At 33.9% G+C, this 27,995-nt stretch overlaps 1 protein-coding gene across 2 annotated transcripts; it reads right to left on the bottom strand.

Moving 5' to 3' along the window:
- Positions 1-25: 25 nt before the first annotated feature.
- On the bottom strand, positions 26-27,979 carry KLHL28 (kelch like family member 28). 2 transcript variants are annotated; one of them, XM_067028510.1, is made up of 6 exons: positions 27,738-27,831; positions 16,655-16,790; positions 10,802-11,700; positions 7,994-8,437; positions 5,801-6,009; positions 26-4,656 (listed from the first exon to the last, which is right to left on the bottom strand). In XM_067028510.1, the coding sequence occupies exons 3-6, from the start codon at positions 11,698-11,700 to the stop codon at positions 4,493-4,495; spliced, it is 1,716 nt and encodes a 571-aa protein (XP_066884611.1). In that variant the 5' UTR covers positions 16,655-16,790; positions 27,738-27,831; the 3' UTR covers positions 26-4,492. The 2 variants fall into 2 exon arrangements, with proteins under 2 accessions (XP_066884611.1, XP_058914945.1); XM_059058962.2 differs by lacking the exon at positions 16,655-16,790 and having other exon boundaries at positions 27,738-27,979.
- Positions 27,980-27,995: the final 16 nt, after the last annotated feature.

Genomic DNA, 27,995 nt, shown 5'->3' with positions numbered 1-27,995 from the left:
CCCAACAATGGACACACACAAAGTCTTGTTTTTCAAATTTATTTTTAATATTTCACATTAAATGAAATCCAACCATACTCAGTACAGAGCATTACCACAATAGTACACACAAAGAACTTTAAAAATAAAAGACAAAAAAATACAACCTTCAACAAGTTAAATGCCACTTTACTATGTAAACAAAAATAAAACCCTGATGCTAAAAAGATACATATTCAGAGGTAAAATACATATACAAAAACACTTAAACATTAACATAATCCACAACTAGATCACATTCTTTGCAAGAGTACAGATATTAGTACTCTACATCTACAAAATTTCAAAATCCTGTTAAAATCAAAACCATCTCTGGTTTATGATACAGCACAATTCATAAGGCAAAAATATAGGCATTATCATCCAGTTCTTTAATTTCACTTGTTTTTAAGGCAAACTTGGAACTTTTTGCTTAGGATTTTAAAATAAATGGGACTTAATACATGATAACTTGACAAAATTAACAATAAATTATCTCTAGTTAAATATGTATAAAATAAAAAGATATGGATAACAATTTTTCTCTCTGCAGAGATGTAAACTGGATTTTTGACTCCATATTCACACCAGTAAGAAAACCTGTAAACCTGCAGTATTTAAAACTTACTGTATTCCTCACTCTTCAAATGTGAATCAATACTGACTGTAAGTGAAAATCTAATGAACATCCAGCCACAGAATAATTGTATCTAATTAAATCATGTCTAACTAAAGTGCTGTCTTACAAAGAAAAAAAAAAGGTTAAGAAGTAGAACTGGATGTTAACTTGACATGTGACATCTTTATAAGTTATTAACTTTCAAACTACAGAGGTTATAGAGGTTATCACAAGTTTATTGAACTTTAAGCAGTGTATTTATTGTAGAATCTGATTTTCCTGAAAATGAGCACTTCGGTGACAATACCAGAAATCAAACACCAAAACTGAAAACGAACAGCATTATATTTACATATATTTCCTTCAATGTTAGCCAGAGCCTCGATAACATAATATTTTTTTTAAGTTTCTATAATTCTGTTTTTCTACTAGAAAATATATTATCCAATTTTAGGAAAGTTGGAGTTCTATAAATATTAGCTTTTAAATAATTCTCTTTCATGTCAATAAAACCTAATTGGACACTAGAGGACACAAATGTTTATACATAAATTGGATCTCCAATCACTTTTCATGATGTCGGAAATAAGGAATTAGATTCACACTTTACCATAATAGTTATTTGGGTACAGGTCTCCCTTACTATATTTTACTCTTTGGGTGAAAAGGCTATATCTTATTTATATTTCTAGCCCCCATAGGACCTAGCACAGTATCTCATATAGTAGACCCTCCATATTTGTCACGTTATCAAAATAATTTTTCAAAACCTAATGCCATTCTCTTATTACTTTGATACCATGTCCTAAAATGTAATATTCATTCATGTTTAAAACAGTATTAGCAATAACATATGGAACTTATATAACTATCCTTTGGGTTACATTAAAAAATCACTTGAGTTCTATTACTATATTTAACAAATATTAAATAGCCAAACATTTCTAACAGATTAAGTCTTCATAACATAATTATAAAAGGCAATTATCTTCTAAATGATTAAATTAATTTCTATTTCCCACTTTTACTTTTTTCCAAAATAGTTCTGGGCAATCTTAAATAGCTTTCTCCTCCTTGCCTGAGTATATAAAATTATTTCTAAAATCTTTAAACCTGGGAATTTATAATCAAACATTTTGAACCATTTTAACACTAGAAATGTGGCTTTAAATTCACAATTTGTCAGCAAAGTATTCATGATGAAACTTCTCACAAGCTGAACGAGAAGGCTCTATTGTAAAGTTATCATACCTCTGGTTATATGACAAAAGTCATAATACCTCTTGTTCTTATGCACAATTAAGTAGGTTTAGCAAACCTAAAATAAGTATTTCTAAATTTGGGGGTTTTTTTTCTCTTCCTTTTACAGGGTTTCATAATTTGTTTTCTAGTATATTGCTCTTACTACTGCCCCAAATGTTTCACATTTAGTCTTCACTGAGATGAAATTTAGATTCTTCCAAAACAATGATCAACTTATGTCTTTGGTCTAATTTAGCAAACGATTATATATTTTATACTAATTTGATAGTGGGGATGATATGTGAGGAAAACATTGTGAAAATAAAATGTATAGTATAGATCTGTTTACAATTAAAATAAATTTCTATAGTCTTTCAAATTCCCTTATCTTCTGGGGAGAGGGGCTTAAAAACAGTGTAATAGGATGTATTTAATAATTAATTAACATTGTTAATGTTATCAAGAATAACAATTTTTCTGATTGATATAAACAAAGAAAATTGAGATGGGGATTTAAAATTAAGTATGTGATGGAATCTATATAAATTGCTTTCTTTAAATAAAGTCTAGGCCAATCACAATAGTGCACCTTGTTTCTATTCAACAGATTTATTCAAATCAATTAAAAAGTTATTGCTATATATCATTAAGTTATTCAAACAAGCAACATAGAAAATATTCAGCCTGTCAATTTTATTAGTAGCTCCTGTTGAGTTCTTAATTAGAAAGAGACTAAAAATCACTTGCAAGGTTTTATAATCTGTGCAAATATTCATAAAGCATGAAACTACTTATATGTCTAAAGATGAGTTCACACAGTTTTGCAGTATATATTTAAGTCTACAACTGGCAGTTTATGGAAGAACAAGGAAAACTGAAAATTGCCTGGCTATAAATAGTTTTCAAGAAATAACATATATGCTAAGAAATGAACCTATGTTTTATAATTACAAATGGCTTCTTAACAATAGTTCTGAACATTATGGCACTTAAGAATGCAATATGAACTTTTTCTTAGGAAACAAATATAGTTTTGTAGAGACTATAAAGAGATAGCGGGCAGTTAAAAAAAAAAGAAAAGAGAAAGAAAAAATCAAGAGAAGGAAAACAAAATGACTACAGTACCAAAAATACAAGTACCAACATCCTAATAAAATGCAAAGTAATGTATTCAAGATTAAGAGACATTTACTAAAACATGCAAAACAAAATGAATTAACCAGTTCTTTTAAATAAGCTGTCACTTGGGTAAAGCAAACAATTTTGCTTTAAAAGATCGTTTATTTAGTCAAAGTGGAACTGAATTTAGAACCAGTACTCAAGTAAACATCAAGTTCCAGTTTTCCTCAATAACTTTAAAATATTCAGTTACCTAAGAAATGTACAAAATAATGCTTAACTGCCTAGTGCTTTATATTTAATGCATATATTTCTGTTTTTAAGAAGGGCATATAACATCTAGCACAAGAAGAAAGAAGATAAAATGTATCTTTCTTTAAATCACTATTCAGGAACCATGAAAAGCATAACAGGCCATTTGAATGTTTTTTGGATGTAAATATTACTATAAACACTAACATTTTTAATAAGCACAAATGAACCAAGCCAGTAAAAATGAAAAATACTATCAAAACATGTCATGCATATCTCATATTTAACATCCAAAAGAACACTGGTATAGCCTTGTTACAGATCCTACAGTTAGCACCATTTTTATATCTGAATACTTTGAAAAAGCAAACAAAAGTCTTAAAAAAGCTAAAATGATTGTAAGCATATATGAAAAAACTCAATGTGCACTAAGGGTGGTACTAAACATTTATCAAATATTTACATCAACACTGGGAAGCCTGCTGGACTACTAAAAAAAAATTGAAACTGATATGCTTAACTCTTTCTATCCATGCTTAGCATACCATAGATGGGTAACTAAATTCATCCAGCATTAACCTGCCCATATAAAAAAGGCATACACAGTAAGTATCTGAGTGCTTAAAATAGGACCCGAAATCATGACAGTAAATGCATTTATCTTGCAAACTTATTACATCCCCAGCCCTAAAGCCATTTAGCAGTAAGAATATCCAGGTGACTCAGTATGGCATGTAATTTACAACCCTTAAAAGTACCAGAAAAAAAAAAGCAGCCCTTTGTTTGTTTAAAATGTGAAGCATATGAATTTATATCCAACAGATAGTATCAGCACTCTTGTCTAGTCACTCAGTATACTCCAGCATCTAAGTATCTCTCATCCTGGTAAAAAACGGTGCAGAACAAGAAGGAAGAAAGCTAAATTTTTTTTAAAAAAGCAGCAAGGTTTTCTCCACATGTACACTTATGAACATAAAACTATTCTATCCCAGTATTAGGAAAAAAAGTGCACAATTCAATTGGCAAGATCTTTCCTTTTTTTTTTTCTTGGATTATCGATTCACTGTATAATCAAGAGCAACCAAAGCTACTTGTCAGTTCAAAGTACCCAACAAAACTTTGAGTCTTCATGCCATTTCAAGTTAAAAAGAAAGTAATGTAGCTTTTGGGCTTCAGAAAACTGGGCATCCTTTCATGCAGCACAAGGTTCATCACTACGCTATTTCCACAAGTCCACACTTGTCAAAGTGCAGTTAATCCAAAATTGCAGCGACAGTATATCATGCCAGCTGAATCCAGCCATGTATCTGAGATAGGGTCATATTTCTGCACGGTATTCAGATAGGAAGACCCTGAGTGACCACCCACTACATAAAGGTAGTTATCAATTACTGCAGCACCAACTCCTAGGAAAGGTGGGTAAAAATAGGGGAAAAAAATGTTAACCATGAAACAGACTTCACACTAAATTAAATTTGTATTTAAATGTTTTCTTAAAATACATTTCAATAATCTATTATTAATTATACAAGCAATATAGCAATATGTGCTTACCGGAAAAACATCCCTTAGTATATAAAAGAGCTGAAGTCTTCCTTCATCTCTCCTCCTCAATCCTACTCTCCCTCTCTCCACCACAGTTAAATATTATTAAGAATGTAGTATATATCTTCCCATATGCTTTCTTCTCAATTTATATTTATATTTTTCAAAAATCATTAATTTTTGTTTTCAAATGTGTTAAATTTTTAAATATATATATATATAAACTATATAATGTATGCTTTAAAATTTTACTTTATATATATATAGTTCTAAAAAGAACACGGCTACCCAAATATTTCACATTTTCATTGTTTTATGGTTTTCCTTCTCAATGGTACCACAGAAACTAATTCTAGTAAACAAGCCTTTCAATTTCCTTCCTATGTTTATTTTTGAGGAGTTTCTTTAATCACAAATGCAATGAATACTCCTAAAGCATTTCCACCAGTAACTTAAAATGTTCCTTTTAAAATAATGTGATTTGAGTTTGGGTTTAAGGATAATTTCTTCTTTTCCTCAAAGTTGTATTTGTTTTTCTTTATGAAACCTGAAACCCAACCCTTTCTAGATCAACTATAACTATACCCCTTTAGGAGGAGAGAACATTTGAAAGTAACATACAGACTGCTGATGTACAATAAAAAACAAAATAGAACCACCCTAGGATCTTGGGTGTGTGTGCATGTGTGTGTAACACATAGAACAATTACATTTGTTACATGGACACAAAAAGCTTCTATAAGATACTTTCTATTATCAGCATTTCTCAAGATGTGTTGTAGAAGTTTAAAAAATAACAATATGCACATTGGCATATTAAAATCACAGTAAAAAAATCTATATAGTTTTGTCTAATCAAGTTGTCAGTCAAGTTTATCACAAAAAGAGTTTTTCCTGGACAAGTAATAATATTCTTACTGTTATATCCCAAGAAACTACTATTTCAAGAACATCACTATAAAAAATATTGTCCTATATGTTTAGAAATTGGTATGTTATTATTACCTGTTCTGGGTTCTTTCATTGGTCTACACACAGTCCACTGATTTTGATGAGGGTCATATCTTTCAATGCTTGACAAATGTGAAACACCATTATGTCCACCCACCACAAAAATAAAACCTAGCATGACACCCACACCAAAGTGAATCCTTTTATCTGCCATAGATGCAACCATCTCCCAGGAGTCTTTACTTGGATCATAACGCTCCACACTGCAAATATTCATAAAAGAAAGAATTAATTCACATATCCTTTGTGTCACTCTTCCTACTAAAGCAACTAAAACCTACCAGAGTTTTAAAAGTGCAAACGGACAGATATAAAACAAGAGTAGTTTGTCCTAAATGTTCAGATTTTGCTGATAAAATCACAGGGATAAAAGCTTACCTTGTAGACTGGTGCAATAAGAGCCATACCCTACTCTATTATATTGTACAAGCAGCAAGGTGTATTAAAAGCATGTAGCATTTGAAGTCAGAAAATCTGGGTTCAAGTACTAATATTACATACCTAGATCTACCACTTTGGATTTGTGTATTCCTGGATAAGTCATTTCCTGTAACATGGGAATAATGTAACCTCAAGGATTCATGTTAGAATAAAGTCCAATGAGTATGCATGTGAAAGGACTCTGAAAATCACAAACTGAATATAGACGGTTCCTAAAGATACTAAGGATTTTCCATACACCTAAGGAAAAGGGAAGATGAAGAGAAGGAAAGAAGAGGAATTTTTTTCTTATAGGTGAATTCCTGGTGACTAACTGTAAAGCAAACACTACATACTTCATAACACAAACTGGCTAATCATAATAATGATTATTATAATGATTATAATAATCAGAGTAATTTATGAGAATTCACGGATTTAAATAAAGTCTGTATGCCTTATGGACTTTAAGTCTGTAAGCCTTAAAGTCTGTTGCATTATGGAAATTCACATCAAATCAGAATTTCCAAATAAGCTTTCCTGGAAAATCCCAGAAGGGCTTTAAGCCTACACTTTCCCTGAAGGGGTGCAAAGGCAAGTTGGTTAAGCTTGTTCTGGTCCTAACCTAACTTCTCAAGAAAGCCTAAAGCATTTGAGCGTAAGTTCAGAATAGGGACTAGACTAGACTAGACTAGAAGACTAAACTACAACTATTTCTGAAAGGACACCAGGATAAAAACCGTTAGAGCAAAATCACTAGACAAGAAAAATCCTGTGAAAAACTGTAAGAAGAACTTAAACTTCAAGAGCATTATCTCAAAATTAAAGTACTTAAGCTTTTATCTTAGAAATTTCTGCTAGCAGCTTTTCAAAAAATAGAAATGCATGTTTGGGTCCCAAATACTTTTCCTCCAACTAAAGGAGCAATAAAAAGGGAGAAAAATTTAGCCTACACAGAAATAAAATTTATAGATGAAATGCTGTTGTGTCATTACTTTCTCAGCCTGTTAACAAACCACCATATACTCTCTTTTATTAAAATGCTCACAATAAATAAAACACATACCATATTAGAGATAAAATACTATTAGAGATAAAATCTTTGGAAGATCGACTTTCAAAAAGGTTGAGAATTATGATTAATTTTCCATATAAGCACTTTATGCTTTTGTTTTTCTCATATATATATTTCTCCTTTATTCAGAGAATACTATAAAATACAGAAATCTCACATTTAAATTTCAGCACAGCTCACATACATAATGATACATGTATGATTACAGAATAAGAATCCAGAATGGAATATTTAAATAAGGCTTAAAGTTTATGATGTGTTATAATATTGTATAAGCATATTGAAATTACATTTTCCACTTTTGTATGCTATTAAACAATGTAGTAACAGATCATCCATCCATACACACACAGACACACATATGTATACATACATACACCACCCAAAATCTAAAGTTATCTAACTTCATCTTATTTTCAGATTTCTGAATTCTAAAATCTAGTCCATTTATAGTGAATGGATGAATGTAAAATTTAATAAAAGGGATTTGATTTTTAGGTTTGTATTAAATCTCCATGTAAAACAATTACAATTATACTTGTGGAGCAGTTTAAGTTTCCCAAATATCTATCAATATTACTTTAAAAATTAAAAAGGGAAGTTCATTCATATACACAAATCGTTGAAAATCCAGAAATCATTGTTAATGATACTTAAAAAAATCTACAAGCCTATACAACTTGATTAAGTACCTGTTCATGTGGGCAGGACCATACCCACCAATGGCATATATCATTCCATCCAACACAGCTGCGGCAAAACAACTTCTTGTTGTAGTCATTGGTGCCACAGGTTGCCACTTTCTTACTTTGGGAATATACTTCTCTACAGATTGTAAATAAGATTGTCCATCATAACCACCTAAAGCATAAAGTTCTCCTGCAAGTACCACTACTCCAAGGGTACTTCGGCTCTCATTCATTCTCTCAAGAGAAGTCCAGGTATTTGTATCAGGATTCCAGCATTCGACTGAATTTTCATGTTTTCTGATAGTGATGCCAGGACGTACGTTAGTTTCAATACCACCTATAACATACACTTTTTGGTCTAAAACGCATATTCCAAATTCATAGCGAGGAATGTTTAGGGGTGCCAAACCAATCCAAGAGTCATTCTGAGGAAAGTACATCTCCACACTAAAGAATAAGCAGAAAAAATTAAATTTAAAATATCAAAATGGCCCATAAACAATATCTGGCAAAACTGAAGATACACGTATGCTCTGACACAGCAATTTCATTCCTGTGTATCTACTCTACTGAATGCCTATTACAGCCAGTTTTGCAAAAGAACACAAATAGAGAAAGGTTTACAGCAGCTCAACACAGTCATCTATCAAAAGGAGAATGGATAAGTAAGATGTGGTATACCCACCCCATGACCAAGCAATTCCATTCTTAGATATGCACCCAAGAGAAATGCACACATATGTATATGTACAACAGTGTTCACAGTAGCATTATTTGTAATAGTTGAAAACTGGAAACAATCCAAATTTTTCATCAACCATAAAATGGATAAGTAAATTGTGCATATCATATAAGAAAATACTATACAGCAATGAAAATGAACAAACTACAACTACATATAACAGCGATGAATCTTACACCAGGGAGGGACCTTAAGGTTGGTTTCTGGGTGTTATTCATGTTCTTTTCTTGAAATGGTTTGTAATGTTTGCTTTGTGATAATTCATTGAGCTGTACACTTGGAATTTGTGGACTTTTCTGTGTATGTGAAACATTTCAATTAATTTTCAGTCATCATATTCACAGTAGAAAGAAAATGTTGTATTATGTCCATCTACTATAATACCATACGCCAATGAAACTAAATGAATTATTTCCTCATGTAATCTCAATTTCATAAACTTACTGCTCAATGATAAAACACATCTCTGAAGAATATACATGGTACTACTGCATTTACATAAAAATGTGTAAAACCTAACTATATACTGGGGCACATATAATAGCCTCTCACTGTTGTGGCCTCTCCCATTGTGGAGCACAGGCTCCGGATGCGCAGGCTCAGCAGCCATGGCTCACGAGCCCAGCCGCTCCGTGGCATGTGGGATCTTCCCGGATCGGGGCAAGAACCCGTGTCCCCTGCATCGGCAGGCAGATTCTCAACCACTGCGCCACCAGGGAAGCCCTACACTGAGACTTTTTAAAAGATAAAGGACATATCAATTGACATTGATAAAACATCAACAGTTTCCTCCTATTGGAGGAAAGAAATGCAATCTAGCAAATGTTTCGAAATATTTTAGAATATTAAATATTCTAATATTTATTCTAATATTTAGAATATTAAATATTAAAGAAATAAACACAAAAGTTTTCATAAAGCAATCCCATTTAAGGGAAAAGGAAGGTAACATCCAGCTATATTTTCAATGTATAAAAGTTATGTGTAGGGGCTTCCTTGGTGGCGCAGTGGTTGAGAGTCCGCCTGCCCATGCAGGGGACGCGGGTTCGTGCCCCGGTCCGGGAAGATCCCACATGCTGCGAAGCGGCTGGGCCCGTGAGCCATGGCCACTGAGCCTGTGCGTCCGGAGCCTGTGCTCCGCAACGGGAGAGGCCACAACAGTGAGAGGCCCGCAAAAAAAAAAAAAAAAAAAAAAAGTTATTTGTACAACACAACATTGTTAAACAACTATACTCCAATATAAAATAAAAATTAAACAAACAAACAAAAAAAGTTACTTGTAGAATGCTCTAAATCAATGATGGCCATGGGCCAAATTCAGCCCACCAGCTACTTTTGTAAATACAGTTTTACTGGAACACAGCCACGCTCATTTGTTTATGTATTATCTATGGCTGCTCTTGCACTACAATGGAAGTCTTGGGTAGTTACAACAGAGACCATATTACGACGACAAAATTTAAAATATTTACTATTTGGCTCTTTATAGAAAAAGTCTGACAACTCCTACTCTAAGTTATCAGAAAAGAAAGCACTTTTTACTACTGTTGTTAAAAAAATATTTACACTGAAGCAAATAAATTGCATGTAAAGTCCATGATTTATATGAATATCCTGTTTTTTATTTTCTTGGTGGTTACTTTGATTAACTGTATTCATTCAAACATATTCTTGTCCCAATCTGCTCTCATCACAAATTCCTAGCTCTCCTCTTCAGCATTTTTTGATATAGCTAGCAATAATAAATCCCCTCTGACCTGGTCTGACTCATATAAAGATGTAAATGATTTCACAAAGGAAAAAAGGGCATAAAATGGAAGAAAAGTTCATGAATAACCAGGATGGATAAAATTTGTGCACTGGGAGGGAGGAGAGGTGTTTAAAATTGAGACTGTTGTAGAGAATGGATGACAATGTGATTAAAATAATCAGGTAAGTGATTTAAAAAGAAAACAACAAAAAGAAGCAAATAAACAGGAAAATCAAACTATTTTTAAAATATAATAAATTAGCAAATTTTAGGAGTATAAAATCTATTAGCATCAATGCTTTAAAAGCCTTCTATTTACCTATCCAAACAGGCAAACAGTCCAGATTTTCCTCCTACTGCACAAAGTACTTTGGGAGCACAGCGAGGTCGTGTCATCAAGACTGTCTGATGAGAGAGTCTGTGTTCAGGCATAAAGTGGTACTTCAGAGCTTCATTCAAAAGATGTTTACAAGTGCGATCATCACGAATAAGATGATTTGCTTCATATAATCTAGTGAGAAACTTAACACTCAGCAATGGTAATCGTACACTGTTAAGTAGCTGTGCTAAGTATTTCTGGCGTTCTTGGACATCATACTTGATCCAAGACTCAAGTGCATAAAAAACAGTCTCTTCAGTAGCTACATTCAAACAGTCATTGGAAACAATTTCATCCAAATCAGCATGCGTAAGCTCAAAAAACTCTTCAGTCTGGCAAACTGCTTCAAAATTCTGGCATATGTATTTAGTGGCTGCCAAATAAAGGTCATGACAACCGTATGTCTCTGCAAAGCGAGAAATTCCAATACAATTACCAGGATCAAGTTGGCTTTCAAGAAATGCACAACATTCTTTAAGGACAAGTTTTACCTGCAGTAGGTTTGCTGCTGGAAGGAGAGATTCAACTGTGTCCTGTGAAATAAAAACAGTCCCTGTATAGGCATATTCCACAATGGCCTGGAGAGCAGTTTCATCAATGCACTGAAACTCAACCTCACTGTTCTCTTTTTCAGAAAGGTTTCCAGTAAACATAGCTTTGAAATATGGGCTGATGCTGGCAAGTACCACTTTGTGAGCATGGATTTTAACATCACCTACTCGAAGGATGATGTCACAGAGTTCGTGATGTTGACGAAGAAGATTCAGGCCCTGTAGAAGTTGTTCAGAATGTAAGTGGGTTAAGTTAGCAAGCATGTAGGTCGGGGATGTGTGGTCCATCTACAGAAAAACAAAAAGCATGAATAGTTATTTCAAAATAATCTTGCAAATGATTACTTTTACAGGTAGCACAAAATAAATGAGATTTGTTATATGCATGTTTGTTGTTTTTTAAATACTAAATACAAGACAGAGGCTTTTAGAGTTATAAGGGAAGTTAACAATCATTCAACTCCTTTATTATAGATATTAAGCACACTCCGTGCTTCTGAAAGATGAACAAGATTAAAAATAGAAGTGAAGAAAAGAGACTAGAAAGAAAAGAAGAAGAAAAAGTGAGAGGCAATAAGGACTGGGGTAGGTTGAATAATTGCTCCCCCAAAAGACATCCGCATCCTAATCCCTGGAAACTTTGAATGGTACTTTTATGGCAAAAAAAAGAGACTGTGCAGATATGATTAAGGATTTTGAAATGGGGAGATTATCCTGGTTTATCTAGTTGGGCCCTAAGTGCAATCACATGTACCTTATAAGAAGGCAGAGGAGATTTGACACAGACAGAAGAAGAGAAGGTAATCTGACCACAGAAGCAGAGATTGGACTGATGCAGCCACAAACCAATCAACATTGGCAGCCACCAGAAGCTGGAAGAAGGAACACAGTCTTCCCTAGAACCTCCAGAGGGCACAGAGCCCTGCCTACACCTTAATTTCAGCCCAGTGATAATAATTTCAGACTCTTGGTCTCCTTAACTGTGAGAGAATAAAGTTCTGTTATTTTAAGCAACTGAGTTTGTGGTAATTTGTTATAGCAGCCATAAGAAATCAACACATGGATACTTCAGAATGGCTCATAGCAGTTGCTTAGAATAGATGAAAGGAATATAAGACATCTACACAGTATGAACTGTTTCTTTCCTGTGTCATTCATACCTCAAACACAAGTAATGGGGATAATTTTTAAAAGCAGAAAATTTGGTTCCTATTTTAAAAGAATTATCAAATAAACTTAAAAATTCTGAACATTATTAAATAATATAAATGTTGGTAGGACTGGGAGAGTATAGCACTTCATTCCTGTGCATTTTTAAGTGCAAATACCCAAATATTAAAACTTTTATCTTCATTAAGAACATCATCATTTCACACCTGTTTCATTTGAATTTTATGTCCATTAACAAATTTTGTTAACATGACCACATTATAGCTGATATCACCAGCCTCCGCTTCTGATCTCTCCAACTAATCCTGCACACATCTAACAGAATAATTCTCAATCAGGGTACAGACAAGTCTCAAGAAACTTGTTGGTCTTCCAGTAGGTACTTTATTCCAGAACAGAATATTGGTAAGAAAACAGCAACCAGAAGGTACGTGTTTAGATCTGGGTCTGTTCTTTTTACTTACTATAGTGCTGACCTCTTAAACTTGTTTAACTTCTTTTAGCCTCAGTTTAATGGAAAAAGTTAACATCTAGACTGAAAAGAGAAAAATGAACAACAGGAAAGCAAGTAGATATAGCAAATACGTGACAGGATTAATTAAGAAAGTAGTCCTAGCTACTTTACATCATTAACTTTACCTTATCTTCATTTTCCTTATCTGTAAAGTGAGATCATAATAATACCTGAACTATATATATCTCACTAGGTTTCTGAGGATCAAATTAGATAATGCACAGGAACATATAACAAACTGTAAGAGTTATATGTACAGGGTACTATGGTGAGGCAACAGAAATGTAACAGTATCAGTGAAGAACAGAGACCTTGGAAATATAATAAGTTTTAGTTCTAACTGGGTCATATACTATTATATGGAATTGGTACATTTCTTAATCTAAGTATTAATTTTTTCATCCATAAAATAAGAATACCTCCCACCTATCTCAGAAGGTTACATGAAAATTTTCTGTAAAGTTTAAAGTTCCACACAACTCGAAGTGCTATGAATACAGCACTTAAGTCTCATTCTCTTCTCATGATCCCCACTTTTACTATTTCCCATTCTTTCCATAATGACCTTTTCATTCCAATAAAGCTCATGTAATTACCACAGCTGTATATAAATATTTTCTTACATTTGCCAGATTTTGCCTATAAACTTTCTCCTCTCCCATGTTCTTTTCATCCAATTCAAATTTTCAAAAGGCTAGTTCAAAATTAACTTCATCTGAAAGTCTATAAACATTTAAGTACTCAATTCCTTTATATGCAGTTAATTTAATTATAAGTGCTGTTTTGTAAAACATACCCTTCTCAACTCTCATTTGTCTGATTCAACAAGAAGATGTTATTCAGGATGAAAAGTGAACAACAAACAGGAAAGGTGAATGATACAGAAAATAAGAGAAGGAAATGAAAAATGACACCTAGCTAATACAATGAGATGAGAAAGGGAAATACAAGGCACATTGATTGGAAAGGAAGAAACAAAACTGTCTTTGTTGGCAGATGACATGACTGTCTATGTAGAAAATCCAGAACAATTAAAAAAAAAAAACCAAGACAGTAGAACTAACAGGCAATTATAGAAAGTTCACAAGATACAAGGTTAATATACAAAAGTCAATTAATTTTCTGTAAACCAGCAACAAACAAGTGGCATTTGAAATTTAAAACATATAACCATTTACATTAACACCAAAAAATTGAAACTTAGATATAAATCTAACAAAATTAGGTACGAGAACTATATGAGAAAAACTATAAAATTCTAATAAATCAAAGAACTAGCTAAATAAATGGAGAGATATTCATGGATAAGATGACTCAACATTATCAAGATGTCAGTTCTTCCTGACTTGCACTACAGATTCAATGCAATCCCAATCAAAATTCCAGCAAGTTATTTTGTGGATGTTACAAACTGATTCTAAAGTTTTTACGGGGAGGCAAAAGACCCAGAATAGCCAACTCAATATTGAAAAAGAAGAATAAAGTTGAACAACTGACACTACTCAAATTCAAGCATTATTATAAAGCTGTAGTAAGCAAGACAGTGCGGCACTGGTGAAAGCACAGACAAATAGACCAATGGAACAGAATAGAGAGTCTAAGAACAGATCCTCATAAATACAGTGAATTGATTTTTAACAAAGCAGGAAAGGTAATACGATGGAGAAAAGATAGCCTTTTCAATAAATGGTGCTGGAATGTAAAGTAAAAAATGAATCTAAACACAGACCTTACTTATATCCTTCACAAAAATTAACTCAAAATGGATCACAGACCTAAATGTAAAATGCAAAACCATAGAACACTTAGAAGATAACACAGGAGTAAATTCTAGATGACCCTGGGTATGGCAATGATTTTTTTTTTAGATAAGACACCAAAGGCACAATCCACACAAGAAAGAATGATAAGTTGGATGTCTCTATAAAACAAAACAAAACAAAAAACCACACAAAAACTTCTACTTTGGGAAAAACAATGTCAAGAGAATGAGAAGACAAGCCACACAGTGGTTGAAAATATCTGCAAAAAAACACAACTGATAAAGAATTGTTATTCAAAATAAAAAAAGAACTTTTAAAATTAAACAAGTAACAATCTGATTAAAAAATGGATTAAAGACCTTAACAGATACCTCACCAGAGAACATACAGATGGTAAGTAAGCAGATGAAAAGATGTTCAAGATCATGTGTCATGAAGGAATTGCATATTAAAACAATGACATACTACCACACACCTATTAGAATGGTCAAAATACAGAATACTGAGAACACCAAATGCTAGACAGAATGTAGGGCAAAAGGAACTTTCATTCATGGCTGTGGGAATGCAAAATTGTCCAGCCACTTTGGAAGACACTTTGTTAGCTTCTTATAAAACTAAACATACTCTTACCATACAATCCTGCAATTGCCTTCCTTGGTATTTACCCAAATGAATTGAAAATTTATGTCCACACAAAAACCTGCACATGGATGTTTATTGCAGCTTTATTCTGAAGTGCCAATACTTGGAAGCAACCAAGGTGTCCTTCAGTAGGTGAATGGATAAACTATGGTACAACAAGACCATGAAATATTATTCAGTGCTAAAAGAAATGAGCTGTCAAGCTATGAAAAGACATGGAGAAAATGTCTTACCAAGTAAAAGAAGCCAATCTGAAAACGCTATATACTGCAAGATTCCAATTATATGACATTCTGGAAAAGGCAAAACTATGGAGACAGCACTCAGGATCTTTAGGGCAGTGAAATTACTCTATATGATACTATAATGGTAGATATACATCATTATATATTTGTCCTAACCCATAGAATACAGAACACCAAAAATGAACCTTATGGTAAATTATGGACTTTGGGTGATAATGACATGTCAATATAAGTTCATCAATTGTAACAAATGCACCACCGTGGTGGTGGACGATGATAATGGGGGAAGGTACGCATGTGTTGGGGAAGGGTGTAAATGGGAAACCTCTGTACCTTCCTCTTAATTTTGCTGTGAACCTAAAACTGCTCTAAAAAAAACAGTCTTTTAAAAAAGTAAATTTAAAAAAAAGGAGACCTAGCTACCTTATAAGTTCACATCTCTCCCAGACCAAACAATTATGTTCCAAGGTATTTAAAAAAACCTGTGAATGAGATCCCTGAATCATTGCCAGTGCCACAGACAGGAGACTATTTTCAAAAATAAGAGTGTAATTTCTACTAACATTCTGGTAAGGTTAATGTTAATTTCAGATAACACTTTAAAACAAACGATCAAAGGTTTGATATGTGAATACTAAGAAGAGGAGTTAGTGATCTCTAAGACTAGGATGCATGAGTTAACAAGAAGACATGTCACAGATTAATCTTTTTTTTTCTGATGTATTTAGAAGACTTGTAGATCAGAAAAATATACAATGTTTAACTAGATACTTGTAAAGAATTTTATAATGCTTTTATGATTTTGAGAACAAAACCAAAAAATATAAGCTAGTTCAGTTAACTAAATTAGCAAGTGGTTGGACAACCACACCAGAATGTATACTACTTAATGAAATGAGGTCCACCTGGAGGGAGGTTTCTGATGGTATACCATAAGGCCGAGATGAAGATACTGCAGGCAGGCTCTTCAGCTTTGCAGATGATATGAAGCTGCAGAGGACAGCAAATACATCAGCCAACAAAACATGGATCCAAAAAGACCTGACATTTAATAAGAAGAAATTTAAGAGGGATAAATGTTAAGATTCTATAGTAGATTCCAAAACAACTATACAAGTACAGAAAAAGAGAGAAGACTCATCCACAGGATGTGTTTAAAGGGTTTGGGGATTTTAATTTTAGCAATACTTTAGCACACTAATCTTATGGAGGTTTAAGGTGCATTAATAGAACTATAATATACAGAACTAGAGAGGAGACATTCCACTTGGCTCTGCAAATGTCAGACCACATCTGGAATACAGATTTGGAGTACCATCCTTTAAAAGAGATCTAAACAAAGTAAAAGACCTGAGAAGAAATTCAAGACTTCTTATGGGTGTTGAGTCTGAAGAAAAAAAAGAAAATCTGAGAGTTATGTGAAAAACCAAAGGGGTGAAAGTTACTCAGTAATAATACAATAATATAGGATTGTTTTGAGGATGAAATGCATTTATGCATATAAATTGTTGAGGATTAAATGCATTTATGCTTAGAATAGTACCTATCACTTAGTAAGCTTGTGATAAATATCTTATTAATAAGTTATCTTATTACTAGTGATTTTTTTTTACGTTGTTTGCTTAAGAGGTATTCTGCTTTCTATGTTGTACCATCTCTTACTACTGGGTAAGAAATCTACTTTGTACCAAGTACCATCTTTGTACAAGATGTCAGTGGACATCTTGGACCACACAAAGTATTGAAGAACTGTTGATTCTCAAATCAAGTTAATGAGTTATTGGTTAGATTCATTTTTAGTATAAATAGAAATCATACAGTAATAGATCTTTATACTAATTTTTGTATATCCAATTCAGGACTGGTAAATTACCATCAACATGATATAAAAGCATACTATAATATTGATTTGTAAATATACATACACACACATATATGTACACATGCAACACATTAAAAGAACATATGTTTGTGTGTATATATGACACATATCCAGATATGCAGGCTGGTATAATTTTAAGAGACTGGGCTCTGGAATCAGGTTCCTAGGGTTACAATATTGTTTTTACTATTTAATAGCTATGTGACCTTGGGAAAGTGATCTTAAAGTCTCAGTTTTCTCATCTGTAAAGCACAGACAAAATGGCACACATAGCACTCAATAATCATTAGGTGCTATTTATTATTATCATTATCTTCCTTAAGAAGACTCGTTTTTTGCCAGCTAAACCTATGTGACTCCCTTCCACACTCACCGAGAACCGAACAAAGCTTACTTACCATCAAATGAATAAATACAAACAGGGCAAGGCCAAAACCTGACTAATTTGACCAGAAAAGATACAGCGAGACACTTTTAAATTTAGACAGTTTATTACTTACAGACAGTGAAAGAAGACTAAGCTCCCTGGATCCCCGTCCCACATCTAAAAAGGACAACACAGAAACAAAAGGGGCTGGATGGCAGCAATACAAGTTGTGAAGAACCCAAACTACGGCAGCAGCAGTTTTATATTCTGGAGCTCTATTCTGCGGGACAGCAGGACATCAAAATCCCATACCTCATCACACCAGGGAGGTAAAGAGAAACTGTCTCACGGCAGACTCCCAGGGGTGACAGAGAGGTAGGTCAGAGATGGCCTTGCAGCAGCTCCTTAAAGACCACCCATCATCTAATGTTCCAGGAGAATTGCAAGGTGTTCCAAGACTCAGATAAGCTTCAGTCCCACAGTCCAAGCTTTGGCCTATGTGGACACATGCAAGGTCACCAGAATGCCAGGATGAAGCTATTCCCCTACACTTATACCCTCTGTAGTATTTTTCCTTTATCTCACTTTCCTATTACCCCCAAAATAATAAAAATGATCAAAGGTTTAAAAACTACTCAAGAAGGATACTGGTAAAGATGACTTCATAAAAGAAAACCCGCACATATTTCTATCATTGTACTGGATTCAAATGACATGATGTTTAATCCCTTTAAGAAGTATTGAGAATAAAGTTTAAGAGATTATACTCTTAACATATAACAAAAACAATTTGAACTAAGAACTTTAAAAGGGCAAGGTAAATATAGGGAACTTAAAATGAATTACATTGGAGGTTTGCCATAACATCATTCTTAACATTTTAAATTTGACTCCTTTTCTCTCTCAAGAAATCTGACTTAAGAGAAATTCACAGAACTTTAAAAAGAGAGAGCTTTAAAACAATGGTTCTCCAAATAGGATCCTTGCACCAACAGCATCAGCATCACCTAGGACCTGATAGAAATGCAAATTCTTGAGCTCAACCACACATCTAAGGAATAAGAAACTAAGGACGGGGCAGCAATCTGTTTTAAGAATGCATTAGTATTTTTATGCATGCTAATGTTTGAGAATTGGTTAACATATTTCCAGCACAAGTGTAACTGCTTAAAAATTATGGCAAATTATAACTGCTACTCCTTCAAAATTATGAATTACAACTGTGACTATACTTGGTTTTTAGTTATTTACCCATAAATGGCTAAAAATAACTCACAGAAGCAATAATTCCTAATCTTCAAAACCTAACCTTTGGGCTTCCCTGGTGGCGCAGTGGTTGAGAATCCGCCTGCCGATGCAGGAGACACGGGTTCGTGCCCTGGTCCGGGAAGATCCCACATGCCGCGGAGCAACTAAGCCCGTGAGCCACGGCCGCTGGGCCTGCGCATCCGGAGCCTGTGCCCCGCAACGGGAGAGGCCACAACAGTGAGAGGCCCGCATACTGCAAAAAAAAAAAAAAAAAAAAAAAAAAAAACCTAACCTTTGTCAGTTTTACACTGGCAGTTTCATTTATCTCAATAACAACCTTGTGCAGAATGAAGAACACGTACCATAGAAAACAGAAAAGAACAGTGAGGAAAAGTGTGAATTTTAGGGCCAGAGAGATTAGTGGGTTCAAGTCAACATTTGACTACTTAATAGCTGTAGACTTTGGGCAAATTACTTATTCTAAACTTGAACTTTCTCATCTGTAAAATTTGTTGTGGATTAAATAGAATGTTTGGTTTGGAGAAACAAATCAATGGTGAAAAATAGAAAATACAGAAATAGATAATTTAATATATGCAAATTTAGTTTATGATAAAGGCAGCATCTCAAAATCAGTGAGGAAAAGAGGGACTTTTAAATAAACATGTTGGGATAACTGAGCCTCAGGAAAATAGATAAAATCAGATCCCTTCCACATATCTATGCCAGGATAAATTCCTTATGGATCAAAGGTATAAATGTAAAAAATGGAATCACGCAAGTATTAGAATAAAATGGAGTGAATTCCTCTATAACTTGAGATTAGAGAACAGTTTCCTAACTATGGTACAAAACCCAGGGGCAATAAGTGAAAAAGTAGATCAAATTAATTACATTAAAAAATTTGAATAGCTAAAAAAATCATAAGCAAAGAACAAAATATAAATGAGATTGAGAAAAAATTACAATATATATAAAAGATGTATCAGCAATAAATAAAACATTCCTAAAATACTCTAGCCCTATAGAAAAATTAGGCTGAAGAAATGAACAGATGGTTAAATACAAATGGTTCTTAAGTATATGAAAAATCACTCAACTTCAGTTATAATCAAATGAATTAAAACTATATGGAGATAACAATTCTCTCCTGACAATATACTCTTGGTGAGGCTGTAAGAAAGAGGCACACTCATACATCCTTGTGGGAATGCTGAATGATACAGACTTCTGGAGATAAATTTGGTAAGTTTAGCAAAATTACATTTGCATTTACCCTTTGATCCAACAATCCTACTTCTAAGAATTTATCCAAAAAATACACTGGCAAAAAATATATACAGACAAATGCATACAGTAATAATTGTAGGTCTATTTGTACAAGCAAAAGAATAATACCTTATGCTTTTGTACTTTCATACTTGAGAAACCAAGAGGCAACTGACCAAGAATTTTACAACTCTAATGCCCACCAACCAAAGAATGGCTGAAAAAACCTATGGCACATCCACACAATGTAGTACTATGCAGCTGTGAATAGAAATGAGGAATCTCTGCATATACTACTCTGCAGGATCTCCCTGATCCAAGGAAGGAAGAGAAATGTGTGTACAGTATGTCACTATTTATCTAAGAAAGAGGAGGTTACAAATATACATACCTACTTTTTTTTTTAAAAAAGGAAATATTACATAGTATATTTTTTTAAAAGGTTACCTAGCAGAGAAGGGAGAGAAAAGGAGTGGAGGGGATAGAGATGGAAGCTACACATCTTCGAACATACCCCATTTATAGATTTGACTGTGGAATTAGGGAATTATTTTACACAATTATAAAGTAAAATTAAACCTTAAAAACACAATCCATAAGAAACTTGAAAATAAAAGGAAGCAAAGGAACCCAATGTTCATCTAGTTAGTAGCCTAACCATACCATTCCAAATAACTTTAAAACAGTAATTTGATAGTCCATCCGTAGTGGGGTATGCCCTAAAAATTTTTACACCACTTTCAGTAATCACATTGTTGGTGAGAGTGTTATTTGTGTACTGAAACTGTTACTGTGCATTGCCACAATGCATAATTATGTGACATTTCTAATTCTATCGTCCCTAGAGTCATTTGTGATCTGGGATTCTCAATATGGAAGAAGAGAAAGATGTAAGACTGAGACATTAAATATAAACCTTGTAGTCTGATTTTGAATTTAAAATATCAGAATAAATATATATAGAAACAACATTATATACACTAATACATATGTACATACCATATGTACATATATGAGATATACAAATGTATAAAATGTATATTAAGAAAAAAATTGTATTTCCTAGCTCTGTCTACTGAAAAGGACTAGAAATTATGACCAACCCAGTAGCAAAGAGCACTCCTAGCACCAGATGTGGTCCCTAAATATTGTTTCCCTCCAAGGGAACATAACTCCTTGGAAAAATGGCTGATTCCAGAACTGGGGCAGAAAATGTCACCATAAATTTGGAATCTTTACATACTAGGTAGCAATAAAGCTATCAATGACGACTAAGGTCATAAAAAACTTAGGAGCCAAACTGAATAGGCTCTCATTAGTCAAAGAGATGGGACAAACTGATCATCAATTATAGTAACTGCAATTGATTAAAACACAGCAGACATGCTTAAATCCATGAGTTTATAATGATAATAAAATTACAATAATTTTTAAAAAGTGATCACCACTGGAGGATGCTAATGAATCAACTCATTATTTGAAACCTAGCAAATAAGGGGAAAGAATCAAGCATTTATCATGCCTTTCCTGTAACTGTACCACTGGGTTACCAAATAGATGAGGGTAAGTTTTTCTTTATAAAAGTACTCCAGTTATTAAAGAAGGAATGACAGAGTATCACCATTTTACAATCTTAATGAATTAATGGAGGTAGGCATTGATTATGAAGGGCTGCTAACGTCACAAAAACAGAGACAACCAGACATCAGGGTCTTCTGATGGAAGATCATAACACCACCTATAAATATTTTGCATACTACCACTCACCACACACACACACACCCTCCAAAATCAAACATGTAGTCAATAGACTAGATCCAACTATTAATTTATAAGACATAAAGAAAACAGGAAAAGCATGTTAAACTATAACAGAAGGATGCAATCAGCAAAAACATCCTGACTGTGAGAAATTTTATGGAATAAATAACGTAGACGGCTTCAACAAACAAATGGAGAGAAATAGGATGAAAACGAACCTACAGATTACTATAAACGTAAAAGACATTATCAACCAAATACAACCTGTGCCCATAGAGGTGCGTGCAAACACATATAATATACATACACACACAACATTTAGGAGACAACTGGGAATTTTGTACACTGACTGTATTATTGATTATATTAACTAATCACTGTTATTTTATTCTTTGTTGTTGAACAGTGATACCATAGTTTTGTTTTTAAGAGCTTTTATCTTTTACAAATACATACTGAAATATCGGTGGATAAAATGATGTCAGGGACTGGCTTCAAATTAATATAGGATGAGAGACTGGATAGAAATGGATATGATGTCATGAGTTGATACCTGCTGAAGCTGGGTGATAGGTACATAAGCGTTCATTACATTATTCTACATTTGCATGTTTATGAGATTTTGTACAGGAAAAAAGAAAGAAAAAAATATATGGCACTAAACTTCACATAAGACTTACAGATGAAGAACCTGAAGTTCAGAGAGTTTAGATGAATTAACAAGATCACACAATTAGTTAAGACGTTACTGGGACTATAATGTTTTCTTAACCTTAGAACAATGTTCCTTACATATTACATTAAAAAAAATTACAATGCTGATCAGTGCTGACCTGCTTAAAATATTTACTTAACCAATTTATAATTGTTGCTACTCCTGATAAGACTAATTATTCTATAAAGAGCATCTAGAATATCTTTGATTGCCATAATGTACCAGCTACTGTTCTAAGCTTTTTACATGTATTAACTCCATTTATCCTCAGAGTAACACCATGAGATAGGCACTGTTATTATTATTATTCCCATATAACAGATGAAGAAATCTGAGGCACAGAGAAATTAAGCCCAAGGCAAGATTTAAACCTTTGCACTCTGTCTCCAGAGTTCTTAAATACTATGTTAATACTGCCTCACTTATAAACTCATAATTTCTTAATCTTATTCAAGTTTTAACTCAAACAAGAAACTAAAAAGGTACAGAACAGAAACCCAAAAACGACAGATCATATACATATATTATAAAATATACACACACACTATGTAGATCAGATACAAGAATACATCAGAGCTTTAAAATGAAATAAAGAGGTCCATGTACAATCATTCCCTTCTGTTATTTATATAATAGTAGGATTGATTCTTCTTCCCCCACATCACTGCCATACTTTTTTGTTTTTAATTTTGGTGCCATAAAACAAATACTTAGGACTACTCTAAATCCAGGTAACTGGATTGATTAGTCAAAATTGAATAAATGGTATCCATTTGAAAATTTTAAAAAGGTAATAGCATTGTACTTCACTTCTAATCACATTCTTATTACATAAATATCCACAATATAAAGATAACATTAGACAAATTTAAAATAAAATCAAACATTCCATAGTCTACAGCAGCTTCACAATTTTTAGATTCTGAAACCAAGCTATTAAAGGTCAAGTTGTGAGTTATTATACTTAATTGACACCTAAGCTACAAAACGGTGGTGCTGAAATCAGCTGGGAGGCAATTATCTGCTACAAAGAGAGCAAATAAATGGTCAAGAGAAATAAGAATTGTTTAAATTTCTTTCCCACAGTTCAATTTTCCTCACAGAAGAATTCAACTAATGATGGCATAATAATTTTGACAGTGAGCCTATGGAACAAGTTGGCATATTTTCCTTTTCTCTGAGATTGACTTTCATTATATCTAGAGAAACAAAAGTAAAATTAGAAGCCTGTTATAATACGAGTCATTATATCATACATTCCAAAATAACACAGAAGAAAGCAAGTCCCCAAAGCCATTACTACATCCAGTAAAAGCTCTAAGTTACATAATTAACCCATCTACTGAAAAACTGGTTACAAAAAATGTGAAATCCTGTTAAACAGATTCGTGCTTAAAATGCAACAAATTTTTTTTGTTTGTTTAAAAGTAGCGTTTTGACTCAGAAATGCACAATGGATTTGGAGCATAAACCTAAGTAAATGAAATATAACACTGATACACATCAAGAAAAACTGTTTAATCCTACATGTATAAAAATAAGTTCATAATTTCTTAACCTTATTAAAGTTGTGACTCAAACAAGAAACCAAAAGGGTTCAGAACATAAACCCAAAGAGGAAGATTAAAATACATATAATCAAATAATACATAATAATAGATATGAGTGATTAATGATGGAAAAATCTAATTTTATCCTACAGTTTCAACACTCTCCCCCATCAAAAGTTTTCCAAAGCTCTAAGCAAATAGCTAAATTGACTAATTTGAGTAATTACTTTCTGATGCAAACACCCACAAAACGTGCCACAGTACAAATGTAGATGAAGTAACCTCAAAAAATTGTTGTGAGGATTCAATGAGTTAATATTCATTAAGTACCCAGCAAAGTGTATGGCACACAGCAAACACTCAAATAATAGTGTAATTATAATTACTTGTTAATGTTAATAGCACCTTTCATTTTCATAGCAATTCTTCACAATAACTTCTTAAACTATACAAAATTCTTAACAGTTTACAGAATTCAAACTAGTTTCCAATATTCCTGGACGTCTGTAAAATTTGAGTAAGAACAAGGAAAAAACTATAGTGGTTCATCCAACCAATGACTATTTTATTCTGACTGTGGAAATAAAGGATGCTTTTAGGGCAATTGTGTTTACCTTAAGTTCAGCTCAAAAAATTAAGGTATGTATCAGAAACATTCCTTAATTTAACTAACTAACCCATTAATTTAAGCAAACTTTCTTGAACTTACTGAAATTATCTTGAAATTATTATTTTAACTTCTTTTATCTGAATTTGCTATTTTCAATGTAGTCTTAATTACTCCCTTTCAACCTTCAGAGGTGTACTATTAATACACCTAATAGTGTATTCCAATGCTCTGGAATTTGATTAAAAAATGTTTATCCTACCTCTCTATACGGTTAAATATAAAAGACTTTTCTAGTCAGTACACAATTCCTAGAATTCAAGAATAAGATTTTTTAAAAATCTGCTTCATAATAGAAATAAATAGACTATACATTAGATGAGATTTATTTTCCACAAAATAACTCTAAAAGATAGTAAGATATGGGATGCTGATAAGGTCCCATTTCCTGGTCCCATCCACGATGAAGACTAATTCATCTTCCAAGTCTTCATCAAGGAAATTAAAGGTAACAGATATAAAATAGACTGCAATCTATAACACAGTGATCTACAGGGCCCTGAGAAAAAGGGTCAAAATGAAAACTCATCGTACTTTGTTCCAAGGAAAAGGATATAACTAGTTGATTTAAGTATCCAAGCCCCTTGAAAAAGTATTCTTTATATTGAGAAGGGGTAATTCTTAAGCTTCTACCATAATTTTGATGATGATATATAATTCAGGACTTTCTAAGTTCACTTTTCTTTGTTCCATGATTATCACACAACTTCCTAAGTTCTTGCATAAAGCAAAGAGTGCACTGGATTTTCAACCTGAAAATTCTTATTACTGGAAAGGGTTATCTTCTATTCCAACATAAACTGGCATTCTAATGTGTGCATTCTGATGTGTACATCATTCTTTTAGTTAAGTCTGAATTGAGTTCCTGAAGTCTGAGCATACATGAGTGAAAGTATAAATTTGAACTTCTTACGTTGGTAATATGAGAACTAGACATTCCTTCTCACTGACAACTTCTAAAATCATCTCTTGGTTTTCACTCCTCTGCCCCTTCCCCTTCCCCTAATATTAAAAAAAAAATTTTTTTTGTAGTTAAACCAAATTCAGGCAGATTCATTTAAACACCAAAATGACTAATTAAAATCAAAGTAACAACCTAGAACTTAAAACAGAAGGATGCTTGTTCACACAAGCCCCATTTACATTTACTCTACTCCCAAAAGAAAGGGGAAAAAGAAAAAAGAAAAGAAACCTATAATAATCAAATTGTGCTTTAAGACAACACCCAGAAGTTATTTTTGAACTTCCATTATCCAGAAAAAATTATTTATAAAGTGGTTTGGTATGCTAAGACTTAAAAAAGTATTTAGGGCCTCCCTGGTGGCGCAGTGGTTGAGAGTCCGCCTGCCGATGCAGGGGACACGGGCTCGTGCCCTGGTCCGGGAAGATCCCACATGCCGCGGAGCGGCTGGGCCCATGAGCCATGGCCGCTGAGTCTGCGCGTCCGGAGCCTGTGCTCCGCAACAGGAGAGGCCACAATAGTGAGAGGCCCGCGTACCGCAAAACAAAAAAAAAAAAAAATAAGAAAAAATACAAAGAGAAGACTGGAAAGTATTTCAAGCAGTCATTCAGTATTAAAGTATTTAAGAGACATCTCGTGTGGTACAAAACAGGGTAGGTACACTTGCATTTTAAGTGCATAAATTGTAGACTTAAAATGATAACAGACTTTTCTCACTGGGTCATTCAAAAGTAACTGTATTATTCCTTCCCCAAAATATTTTCTTCCACACTCCGAAGAACTCAGCCTCACACTAGGCACTCCAGCTCTTCAATTGTTTCCGCTTAAGTTTAATTACAAGAAGAAAAAAATGCTCACCAAATTCACAGTTCGCCTAAAACAAAGAAACGTCTATTATCAACTCTAATTCTACAGGGCAGAATTCTCTTAGGACCAAGATGCCAAGAACTTCAACAGCAACTTAAAATCTTTGCAATCTCGGTTTCCAGGATACTGAAAGGCTGCAGAGACGCGGGAGGATCCTGCAGGGAGGCTGGGGCTGCGGAGGGAGCGGGAGAGGGGAAGGGGTGAGTCCCACAGAGGAACTGCATTAGACTTTGAGAACCTATAAGGGAAAGAAGGTTAGCTACAAGGAAAAAGATTTATCTCCAGATCAAGTACGTTTTCAAAGAGAACTTAAAGTGATGAGGATAAGGAAAAATGACAGAAAACCATTAACCCTCCAAAACTGGAGGGTAAGCAAAGTAGGAAAAGGGTGTTGGGGGGGGGGGGGGGAGAGCGAGGAGAGTAAAGGCCTAAAACACCAGGATTTGAAAAAAAGTACGCGAGCTCTGAGCTTGGCCTTGGGCCTGATCTCCCGTCCCGGTAAGCGGACGGCAGGCGGAAAGGATCGCACTTAGGGCTGTAGATAGCAACGCGTTTAAAACGATTGAGCCCTGCACAAGAAGATGTCGCCTCTCTCCCTGCTTGCTCCCGTTCATTTCTTTACATCTTACTCCAGCACCAGCGGCACTCCAGCAGAACTATGCCAAAGCCTGAGCCGCAGAAGGACAGGAAAAGGAAAATACCTGAGTCCCAGGAATCACGCCCGCAGCAACAGGAGGAGGAGCCGTGGACAACGGGAACCCGGGCAAGATCCTCTTTTGCCTTTAGTCAAATCCCAATTTTTACGGGTGGGGCGGGGAACTTCCGCCCTGAGCGAGGGGAGCGTCACTTCCCCTTAATGCCTTCTCTCTTCCTCGCCTTCTCCGCTCCAGATACGTTCACTACGTTCTCAACGTTTTCACTTCCTTTTCCAGGGGCCTCCTGCCTAGTCCGAACTTCCG

The sequence above is a fragment of the Kogia breviceps genome, chromosome 3 (genome assembly GCF_026419965.1).
Source record: "Kogia breviceps isolate mKogBre1 chromosome 3, mKogBre1 haplotype 1, whole genome shotgun sequence".
Taxonomy (NCBI): domain Eukaryota; kingdom Metazoa; phylum Chordata; class Mammalia; order Artiodactyla; family Physeteridae; genus Kogia; species Kogia breviceps.
Note: the sequence above shows the minus strand (reverse complement) of the source record. Positions and strands in the feature narration are given on the sequence as shown.